Source organism: Cajanus cajan, chromosome 11, assembly GCF_000230855.2.
Source record: "Cajanus cajan strain Asha chromosome 11, NIPB_CcT2T_4, whole genome shotgun sequence".
Taxonomy (NCBI): domain Eukaryota; kingdom Viridiplantae; phylum Streptophyta; class Magnoliopsida; order Fabales; family Fabaceae; genus Cajanus; species Cajanus cajan.
In genome coordinates this window covers 2,233,671-2,245,574 of record NC_138527.1, presented here as the reverse complement: position 1 = coordinate 2,245,574, position 11,904 = coordinate 2,233,671, and the positions used below count along the sequence as shown (strand labels likewise).

The window sequence follows — 11,904 nt, the reverse complement described above, 5'->3', positions numbered from 1 at the left end:
TGAAACAAAAAAATATTATAAGAGACCAAATAAGAATTTTAACCTAATAGTAATAATAATAATAATAATAATAATAATAATAATAATAATAAAAACACTAATTCTCGTGCAAGGCACGATATATCTAGTTATTGTTAACAACACAAATAATAACCATATATAACTAACTACCAATAAAAACAGTTTTCCTTTTACCATGTGAAGTCAAAGTCTTGCCATTTTCTACCTATTCTTTATATCTTCTCTTTGGAAGAAGTGTGTGAAGTGAAGCTCAAATGAGTTAAGATTCAAGACACAGAAACAAGGAAGAAGAGTAACAACAACCATGTCAGAATCAAACGCAATTGCAAATGGTTTGGCTGGTGCAGGTGGTGGAATTATTGCTCAAATCATAACTTATCCTCTTCAAACGGTACTCTCTTTATCTCTTTTATTCTTCCTTTGGCCGTGTAACCAATTCCATTGCAATTTCAGGTAAACACGCGCCAGCAAACTGAGAGAACACTCAAAAGGAACAAGCAAAGTTTGCTTCCACAGTCCTCCAACTCGACCAAAGCTCCTGGCACTCTTCTTCAGATCTTTCAGGTTCTAACTTTGCTCAATTTTTTCTCTTTTGGTTGGTTCTGTTTAGATGGTGTCTTGATTGAATTTGTGACCCTTTGTCAGGTCATTGGAAGTGAGGGTTGGGGTGGACTCTATAGTGGCCTCAAGCCTTCTCTTCTTGGAACTGCTGCTTCTCAGGTTATCAAGTTTCAGTTTTTAACCATACCCCATAATAGCCTTTGCCCATTATTCAGTATTCACCAGTCATAAAGATGCAAAGTTCAAGGCTTAAGGCCCTATTTGAATAATTTTTTTAATAAATACAAGTTAAAATGGATTAAGTTTATCTTACAAGTTAAAATTAATTTATCCACTAGTTAAAATCAACTTTTGTATAAGCTAAATGAGAGAATTTCTATAAATTAGTTTATGTATAAGTTGTATTATAACTTAACGAGAAAATTTTTATTCATTTCTTTTTATTTTCTTCTGGTATATAAGTGTATGAAAAGTTTATCAAAACATGCCTAAAATGTGATAGGTGATGTGCTTTTCTGTGGGGTTGTTATCTAAATGCTTATTTTAAATGTTATCAGGGCATTTACTATTATTTCTATCAAGTTTTCAAGAACAAGGCTGTGGCCATTGCAGCTGCGCGGAAAGTGAAAGGGCATGGAGATGGTACTGTTGGGATGTTTGGTTGGCTTGTTGTGGCTGCAATTGCTGGGTGAACACTCCATCATGCCACTTTTGTTTGAATGTTTCATTTCATACTACTCTTGTCTATGTTGTGTTTGTGATAGTGAACCCTGCTTCTATTATTTGATTCATATTCTTATTGCAGTTATATTATTCTGCAGGTCCTTGAATGTATTGCTGACAAACCCAATATGGGTTTTGGTTACTCGGATGCAGGTGCTTTCAGATATTTCCTAAATTGGACTATTTATTTGAAGTTTTAGAGTTTGTAGGTGGAACAATCCATAGACTTTGAATACTTAAAACTAGCCAATGGTCATTGCTCTATTACTACTCTCAAACTATGTATCCTTGTTTTGTGTACAACATCAATTATGTGTGACATTTAATATTTTGGTTCTAGACTCATACTCAAGCAGAAAAGAAAATCATGGAGGAAAAGAAAGAAGATTTAAGGAGGGCAGCTTCTGAAAGCACCATAGCAGGCTCAACATTACAAGACAATTTGGCTGAACTGAATTCCATAAAACCTCGTCCATATGGAACTATACATGCAGTTAGTCTCTTCAGTCTTTATATTTCACTTTCCTTCTACGGTTATTGCTCGTTCTATACATTGATCAGAGATTGAGTGTGGATTTTCTTCTTGTTCTTTTCCCTTCTCTTAGTCGCTAGATTTACAGTTGAAACAACAAATTTAAACTAGAAGAACTTCTGTTGAGTTTATTTTCCCCAGAAATTTCCACCTCTTTTTGGAAAATGATTTATCGTTTCACATTCTTCTTGATCCATTATTCATGGCAGAAACAGAAAATGACCGAGTTACCTCCCTCAATTACATTCGTGATCTCATGTTGAATTTTAAATTTGTTATATTGTTTAAAAAAAAGCGTAGATTATTTATTCATAGGCTTGTCCCGGAAATTTATATAATACTATACCTAAGATTGTCATACTTCCTGTTACAGAAGCACTTTCAATTTTGTTTATGCTAATATAAATTTTGGTTGGGTTACAGGCTAACGAAGTATACAATGAAGCGGGTATAGTTGGATTTTGGAAGGGTGTCATCCCTGCCCTTATTATGGTCAGACTCATTTTTTGTTTTATTTGATGTGTTCAGTTCCTGTGTAAATATTTATATAATCTCCATATATCTGGGAATTTTCATTACAGGTATGCAATCCGTCAATTCAGTTTATGATTTATGAGAGCTCATTAAAGCATCTAAGGGCAAAACGCGCTGCTAAGAAGCAAGGGGATACAAGTATATCTGCTTTGGAGGTATAGACTACTTTTATATGAAATAAGAGGAAAGCATGTCAAACCTATTTGGATAATCTTCTCTAAAAACACTTCTAGGAGAAAAAAATAGGAAGGAAAATTCAAATAAGCTTCTCCATAAGCTAAAACTACTTATACATGAGCTAAATATAAGATTTAGGGAAGCTAATAGGAAAGAGCTTCTACAAAATAGCTTATGCATAAGTTAGTTTTAACACATGGAAAAATTTATTTCATTTCTTATTTTGCTTTCCAGTTTAAAGAGAAGTTTGTCCAAATAGGTCCTTAGAACATTTTAATATGAACTAAGTGGAAAGCATGTTAGAACATTTTAATTTGTTTCATATCACTTGTTTGTATATCGTCCCTTGCTGTGCATATCAGTAACTAAGCATCCTCCTGTCCTTCAAAAAGGTCTTTTTGGTGGGAGCAATAGCAAAACTTGGAGCCACTGTCTCAACATATCCATTACTAGTTGTCAAGGTAAATTCACCAATAATTTCTTCATTTTCTCCTCGCTTATTATTAGTTATTGAGAAGATACAACCTTATCAAGTGATCATATTAGTATAGGGCATACTTCTCAACCACTTCAAAGTCGTTATCTCATCAATAATCAAGCATTAGTCCACTTTTGTATTTAAATGATTTTTCAAAGTAAAATGCTCAATTTTCAACTATCCTGGTCCCGAATGATTGCTTTACATTCATTCCATGCAATGCTATCATAGTTTTCTCTCTTGAAGTCTTGCTTGAAATCTGTATGTAACTACTGTTCAGCAAGCAAATGGTCTGACAACAGAATAGAGTTCGATCTCTTGCAGTTTTCTGTACGGTCTCAAGTCTTAAACATAGATGCATCATAACACGCTTGTATATGCTCGATGACTCTCACTAGTTACTACTTCATGTTTCTTTGCACACAGTCAAGGCTTCAAGCAAAACAGGAGATTGGTGGAAGTAGCTCATTAAGATACTCAGGTTTGCTTTTAGTTTTAGATAAATGTAGTATAACATAATTTGCCTTTGGACATTTTGAACATATTTTTCTTGTTTTATCCGAATTTTTATCAATATTTGGTTGAAGTGGTCAATTGTCATTAAGTTTCTGTTGTTGTACATTAAAGCTATGGAATCACTAAACATTGCAACTTAAACTTCGTTAGTTGCTTTTGTAAGTAGCCTATAATTCTAGGTACATCAGAGAGGAATAAAAGGGGAGAAAAACTGTGCTATTTGTTTTGCATTTTATAATATGTGCTTCCTACAATTTTCTTTTCAGCTGTAAAACTTCCTTGATTACACAATATAACTGCATCGTAAAAATCATTGGCAATGCCTTCAGAAACTCTGGATCATTCTCTACATTCTGTATGAATCAGCTTTCTTTGAAAGCTTTTATTCAACTTAGAGTTGACTTCCTCCACTTCTTTTGATGTACGTGTACTTTGAAAAATTATGGTTGGATTAGCATTCTTATTATTTATTTTAAGGGAGTTGCTACGGTACCCTCAAAGATCGAGAGGTTCCAATACATTTTTCTATGTAAACTCATAAAAGATTTTAAAAAAATTAATTTAATTATAAAATGAATAATCTAAATTATACTTATAAAATAAAAAGTAAGATAAAATTATAAAAATTAAAATTATAAGATTTCAATAATATTATAAAATATTAAAAAAAAGAAAAATTAATAAATAGTAAAAATAAAAAATTATTAAAATTACAATATAGAAATTCAAAAATTTATGACAAAAAGACAAAAAAATACTTAAAAAATTATTAAAATTAAAATATAGAAATTCAAAAAATTTAAGTGAAAAAATAAAAATATACTTAAAAAATTATTAAAATTAAATTATTTAAATATATAATAATATTATTGCAAATAAATTAGAATATATAAAATAAAAAATAAAATAACTAAATAATTTAAAAATTGAAAGTAAAAATATTATAAATATTATTTAAATAAATTATTAAAAATATAAAATATTAAAAACTGTACCAGTACCCTCTCAAATAAGATGGGTACCATAGAATTTCTCTTATTTTAATTTATCAAAATTCTAATGATGACACCAAGATTCGAATCTAAAATTTTGTGCATGTTATTCTAACCCTCCACCACTAGACCAACTCTAATGGGTTGTTAGCATTCTTATTGAATCAATGATTGATGACATGATTGTTAACACGATATTGATGTCATTAGGACTATGGTTATAAATTAATACTTTTGTTCATAATCTGCATATTTCACTTACTATCTTGAAAAATCAAAACAAGCAAGAAAAAATTATGTTGTATGTCTTCCACTTTATCAAAGTATGCTTTCCCTTTTCTAAAGCTGTAAATGCAGGTACTTTTGATGCGGTACTTAAAATGATCCGCTATGAAGGATTACCTGGCTTTTATAAGGGGATGAGCACAAAGATAGTACAGAGTGTTTTTGCAGCTTCTGTTCTATTCATGGTTAAGGAAGAGCTTGTTAAGGCTTTTATGGTGCTAGCAGATAAAAGCAAGAAAGTTGTATCAAATATGAGTAGTTGAATCTCTTCATTTAGCTAAAGAAAGTAAAGCAAGTAGTTTCCTTCTTTACCATGTGAAAGGGATAAGTTTCTCTTAGAATCTGTTTGGATATAAGTTTAGAAATGTTTTTAAAATCTTTTTTACTAGAAAATATTCTTTATTATTCACAGATTGTGGTGAGAGAATAATGAAGTATTCACCAAATAATGGATGAAATTAACCCCACTAGTCTAGATCAGCTATCCTCCCTGGACATATATTATCTCTCTGTCATGAAGTGCTGAGATCACTTTGGAAAATGTCACAATTGGTGTTCAAGATCCAAGGAACAGTCACATTCTCAAACATGAAAATGGCTTCCTCCAACAGCAGTTTATTTTGTTTCCAGTGACTAAACTTATAATTGTAACATCTCAGTGTGTTCCAGTGTTATGAAAGCATTTTCTTTCCAAATAACGAAAAACAAAAATGCTTTATGCATAATTCTTTAAATATATAAAGTATAAACGGACAAACATTATGCTTAACCATTGATTTGCTTGTATGTTCGTGTAGTTTCAGTTCAAAAATGTTAGTGTATACAATTTAATCTTAAATGTGTCCTTCTATTGACATCAATTTTTATTTTACAAAATCATTGTCCTAGATTAATGCACGTTACGTGCTCATACATATATGTACCAGTAATTGACAAGAAAAAAAATTCAAGATATTATATATAACTAGACATACACTCATGCGATGTGCGGATAAAAAAGAAATTATTTAAATTAAAAAAATATTATTTTGTTAATTAATATATAACTTTTATATATAATTTTTTAATTATGTAATATAAGTTTGTTATTGATTTTTTACAACAAATAAATTTATTATTGTTTGTAATAGGATTTGTAAAGAAAAAATATTATTATAAATACTTTTTATATTTATATTTATATAATATTTCATCCTTTATTTTTTTTTATATAAGATTCAAGTAAATAATCTTTTAAAAGGTTCAATAACTAAAGGTAATATATCCAGATAAATATTCTTTTATAACTAAATTATAAAATAGCCTATTTCAATATTTTATCAAATTAATAAATTGATAATAAATAATATACATATATTTATTATTTTCAAATACGTAACTCTTATACAATCTAATTGTCGAGAGGTTTGTCAAAAAAAAAAAAATTATAGTTGTTTAACATTAATATTAATAAAAGTTTATTATTTTTCTTATTAATGAGCATAAATGTCAATTAATAATAATTATTAGATTTTGGAAATAGAAATTTTTTAATAATAAATTATAATTAATATTAATATCAATATTAATTATTATAATATTAATTATTTTTTTTCAAACAGAAAATTTAATCAATTAAATTTCTTAAATAGTAAATTAATGATAAAATATTTTAATATACAATTAATATCAATTAATATTACTTCATTTTTATTAATAATTAAAATTAATTTATTTGTAACTGAAAATTTAAAAAAAATTAATTTCTTAATTAATAAATTCATTAATTCATATATAATTACATATTAAACGAAATTTTAAATTATTGTAATTTTGACGAAAAACTATTTTATTTTTTGTGTTTTATTCTTTTATAATGAACAATTTAAATATTTTCATATAACGTTAGTATAAATTAATATTGCTTCATTTTTATTTATAATTAAAATTAATTTTTTTGTAACAGAAAATTTAACAAAATTTAATCTCTTAATGAATAAAATTATTAATTCATATATAATTACATATTAACCGTAGTTTTAAATTATCACACATTATAGTTTTGACGAAAAAAATGTTTTGATTTTTTATAACACACAATTTTATTAAATTTAATCTCATAATTATTAATTAATATGATTATTTATATAATTATTAATTTATTAATTAAATACAATTTGAAGATATATAGAAGGATAATAAAAATAATATTATAGATAAAATGTCTAATAAATTGAGAATAGTGAGAAAAAAAAAGAGGATAAGAAATAAATTAGATAAAATGTAAATATGTAATATAGAGAGTTGAGGACAAAAAAAGGAAGAAAAAGTGGCACGTTTTATTTTTGACAAAGATTGTTTTCTAAAATGAAAAATAAACAAAGATGATGGCAGATAAATTAGATAGAGCATAAATATTAATATAAAAGGTAGAGGAGAAAAAAAGAGAGAAGAAAAGGTAGTACATTTCATTTCTGACAAAGATTGTCATGTGAAATAAAAATTAAACAAAGAAGAGATTGATTAGACAAAACATAAATGTATAATATATAGGATAGAGGAGAAAAAAAGGAAGAAAGAAAAAAGTAGTACCATGATGAAATAAAAATTAGATAGTAGAGAAATAAGAGGAGAAAAAAAAAGGAAGAAAAAATAGTATGTTTCATTTTTGACAAAGATTGTCATGTGAAATGAAAATAAACAAAGAGGGTGACAGATAGATTAGTCAGAACGTAAATATTTAAATAAAAGGTAGAGGAGAAAAAAAAAGAAGAAACACCAGTATATTTCATTTCTAACAAAGATTGTCATGTGAGATGAAAATTAAACAAAGAGGATAAGAGATAAATTAGATAGAACATAAATATATAATATAAAAGATAGAGGAGAAAAAAAGGAAGAGAGTAAAAAATAGTACCATGATGAAATAAAAATTAGATAGTAGAGAAATGAGAGGAGAAAAAAAAGGAAGACAGAAAATAGTATAGTACCTTTTTGATGATGATGATGAAATAAAAATTGGACAATATAGATTAGATATAACATAAATATATAATATAAAGGATAAAAGAGAAAAGAGAGAGAGAGAGAAAAAAAAAAGTAGTATCATGATGAAATAAAAAATAGTAGTGTGACACCCTTACTACCCCCAACACATATATAAATAAATCTTGTAAATAAACTAGAGAATAAAATATTCAACGTTGGTAAAAGGGTTCACATAAAACCTTCATAAATAACCAAAATAATTAAAAATGAAATTTAGAAAGTAAAACTTGAGAATTTACAAATTGCTCTCAAAAGAGAAGTTATAACTCTAAATACATATAAAAATTTATCCTAGAATTTTATGCCCCGATGTCACAATATCATAGCACACCCACAACTCAACGGTTGACATTCTAGATGCCACTCAAAGCTGGATCTTCCTCACCTAAAACATCCACAAATTGTACGATGAGAAAAGAAAACATTTATATATAAAGCACACAAGGAAATCCACAACATCATCTGTAACACCCCAGCAATGCGGGTTGCTGGGGTGTTACATCATCTCATCATAACTTAGAATGTTATTTACAAACATTTCTATAGATATATCATCATTCTATCAATCATTTATCTTTACATCTCAATTCACAATTACACCAATCCATCACAATCTACACAAATCTTACAATTAACACTATGTCAAGGCCACGCCATATCTGACACAAGTGATACGGGTTAATTGCCTCACTCATCCCACACAATGCCAAGGGCACGCTCGTCCTTGTAGCATCACTTACTCAAGGTTCGTCTCATCTCTGGTCATTAAGGGCTGTCATATTTGACATAAGTGATGCGTGCTAATTGCCTAACTCATCCCACACCATGCCAAGGGCACGCTCGTCCTTGAAGCATCACTACTCAAGGTTCGTCTCATCCCTGGTCATTAGTATGAGGAACCACAATCACAATCATAATCATATTCATACAACATCTCATCTCATAGCTCAATTCCATATTACCTACACAATTCCATATCACATACACAACAGATAAGTCCAACAAAATAAGGGTTTACACACCCCTCAAGCAATTCACATCTAGATCATCAATTCTTATCAATTAATATAAGAATAACATTCATAAATTAATAAAGTAATCAATAGAATTATCAATTTAATATAATTTTAACATAAACGGTAAAACTCCCAATTATTTCAAACCTAGCTCACAAGTACTTTTCTACAATTTCGTTCTCTGTCCTAAATCATCATTCTTACAAATTAAATATATATTCATAGTCCTAAATACATACAGAATCACATAAGACCAATAATTCTCCAAACAGAAGTAATTATAAAATTACTCATAATCCTAAGGGCTCTTCCTCTACCCAATTCCCTCATGTAACTCTACATATAAATAATCTCCTTTTCTCCCGTACCTGGATAAACAGTAGTTGAAACTAAAATAGAGATCTCCTTGGTCTCCTCCTCTGAGTGTCCCTCGGTCTTCAGAGAGTGTAGAAGGAGAAGAAGAGAACAAAGAAGAAAAGAAGAGAAAAGTGAAAAGTGTGCCTTTTGCGAGTGTCAGAATGCTCTATATATAGGCATCAGGTGTCTCCGGAACAGCCTGTTCTGGACCCTTAAATCATGAGTAAAATTCACATCTAGAACGACCCGTTCTCAAAGCAAAACGGCCCATTCTGGGTTTGCATTAAAAACTCTCAACGGTCATAATTTAGAACGGTCCGTTCTGAAACCAGAACGACCGTTCTCAATAAGGTTTAAAGGCCATTTCTGAAATTTAGAACGGCCCGTTCCAGTTGGGAACGGCCCATTCCAAATCTGGAATGGCCCGTTCTGGGCTACCAAACGTAGGTCTATATAGTAATTTGGAACGGCCCGTTCCAATTTTGAAACAGCCCGTTCTGGGCTACTAAACCACCTTAATTAGGCTCTTGGCCCAGTGAAAATTGGGCTGTTACAAGTAGTATCTTATTGATGACAATGAAATAAAAATTAGACAATAGAGAAATGAAAGTCAAATTAGAAAGTAAAGGAAAAATATGATAAAAGATAGAAGTTTAGGGAATTTGATGACGATGATGATGAAATAAAAACTAGACAATAGAAAAATGCGAGTTAGATTAAATAGAATGCAAAGAGATATAATATATAGAAAGTAAAGAAAAAATATGATAGAAGTCAGAACTCAGAAGTTTAAAGAGTTTGCCACATAGACAAATATGTTGACGTGACAACATGTAAAATTAGTTTTATAATAATGTGCCAACGTAATAAAGTATAACAAAATTTAATTTCTTAATTAATAAAATCATTAATTTATATATAGTTACATATTAAACGTAATTTTAAATTATCACACATTATAGTTAAGGAAAAAAATGTTTTAAGGAACAATTTAATTAAATTTAACGAACAATTTAATTAAATTTAATATCTTAATTATTAATTAATATGATTATTTATACAATTACTAATTTATTAATTAAATACAATTTGAAGCTATATAGAAGAACAATAAAATAATATTATAGATAAAATGTGTGACAAATTGAGAATAGTTATAAAAAAAAGGTAGGAAATAAATTAGATAAAATATATATATGTAATATAGAGGGTTGAGGAGGGAAAAAAAAGGAAGAAAAAGTAGTACGTTTCATTTTTGACAAACATTGTCTTGTGAAATGAAAAATAAACAATGATGGTGACAAATATAGATTTAATAGAACGTAAATATGTAATATAAAAGGTAGAGGAGAAAAAAAAAAGAAAAAGTAGTACATTTCATTTCTCACAAAGATTGTCATGTGAGATAAAAATTAAACAAAGAAGAGATAGATTAGATATAACATAAATATATAATATAAAGGACAGAGGAGAAAAAATGGGAGAAAAAAGTAGTACCATGATGAAATAAAAATTAGATAGTAGAGAAATGAGAGGAGAAAAAAAAAGGAGAAAAAGTAGTATGTTTCATTTTTGACAAAGATTATCATGTGAAATGAAAAATAAGCAAAGAGAGGGACATATAGATTAGACAAAAAATATAAAAAGAAGAAAAGGTAGTATATTTCATTTCTGACAAAGATTTTCTTGTGAGATGAAAATTAAACAAAGAGGATAAGAGATAGATTAGATAGAACATAAATATATGATATAAAGGATAAAGGAGAAAAAAAAAGGAGAAAGAAAAAAGTAGTACCATGATGAAATAAAAATTAGACAATAGAGAAATGAGAGGAGAACAAAAAAAGGAAGAAAAAGTAGTACGTTTCATTTTCGACAAAGATTTTCATATGAAATGAAAAATAAATAAAGAGGGTGAAAGATAGATTAGATAAAACGTAAATATGTAATATAAAAGGTAGAGGAGAAAAAATAGAGAAGAAAAAGTAGTATATTTCATTTCTGACAAAGATTGTATGTGAGATAAAAATTAAACAAAAAGGATAAGAGATAGATTAGATAGAACATAAATATATAATATAACGGATAGAGGAGAAAAAAAAAAGAGAAAAAAGTAGTAACATGATAAAATAAAAATTAGACATTAGAGAAATGAGAGGAGAGAAACAAAGGAAGACAGAAAACAGTATCTTTTTTATGACGATGATGATGAAATAAAAAATTAAACAATATAGATTATATAGAACATAAATATATAATATAAAGGATAAAAGAGAGAAAAGAGTGTGTGTGTGAGAGAGAGAGAGAGAGAAGTAGTACATGATGAAATAAAAAATAGTAGTACTTGTTTGATGACGATGAAATAAAATTTAGATAATAGAGAAATGAGAATTAGATTAGAAAGTAAAGGGAAAATATGATAAATGATAGAAGTTTGGAGAATTTGATGACGATGATGATGAAATAAAAATTAGATAATAGATAAATGAGAGTTATATTAAATAGAATGTGAAGAGATATAATATATAGAAAGTAAAGAAAAAATATGATAAAAGATATAAATTTAGCGAATTTGCCACATAGGCAAATATGCTGACATGACAACATATAAAATTAGTTTTATAATTAAGTGTCAACGTAATAGAGTGTAAAAAGTAGTACAATGATAAAATAAAAATTAGACAG

General features: G+C 28.2%; 1 protein-coding gene across 1 annotated transcript; it reads left to right on the top strand.

Moving 5' to 3' along the window:
- Positions 1–201: 201 nt before the first annotated feature.
- Positions 202–5,544, top strand: LOC109805416 (peroxisomal nicotinamide adenine dinucleotide carrier). Its single transcript, XM_020367478.3, has 11 exons — positions 202–412; positions 475–585; positions 667–741; positions 1,140–1,270; positions 1,404–1,458; positions 1,646–1,798; positions 2,261–2,329; positions 2,419–2,526; positions 2,941–3,009; positions 3,453–3,507; positions 4,892–5,544. Exons 1-11 carry the CDS (start codon positions 326–328, stop codon positions 5,080–5,082), a joined length of 1,104 nt encoding a protein of 367 aa, XP_020223067.2. The 5' UTR covers positions 202–325; the 3' UTR covers positions 5,083–5,544.
- The last annotated feature ends 6,360 nt before the right edge of the window (positions 5,545–11,904 follow it).

What these genes read in the sequence shown, in the direction of transcription:
- LOC109805416 (XM_020367478.3), top strand. Translation starts at nt 326, where the DNA reads ATGTCAGAATCAAACGCAATTGCAAATGGTTTGGCTGGTGCAGGTGGT. An exon ending in TTTTGGTTACTCGGATGCAG is followed by an intron (nt 1,459 to 1,645) that starts GTGCTTTCAGAT and finishes TTTTGGTTCTAG; the next exon opens with ACTCATACTCAAGCAGAAAA. An exon ending in TAGCTCATTAAGATACTCAG is followed by an intron (nt 3,508 to 4,891) that starts GTTTGCTTTTAG and finishes CTGTAAATGCAG; the next exon opens with GTACTTTTGATGCGGTACTT.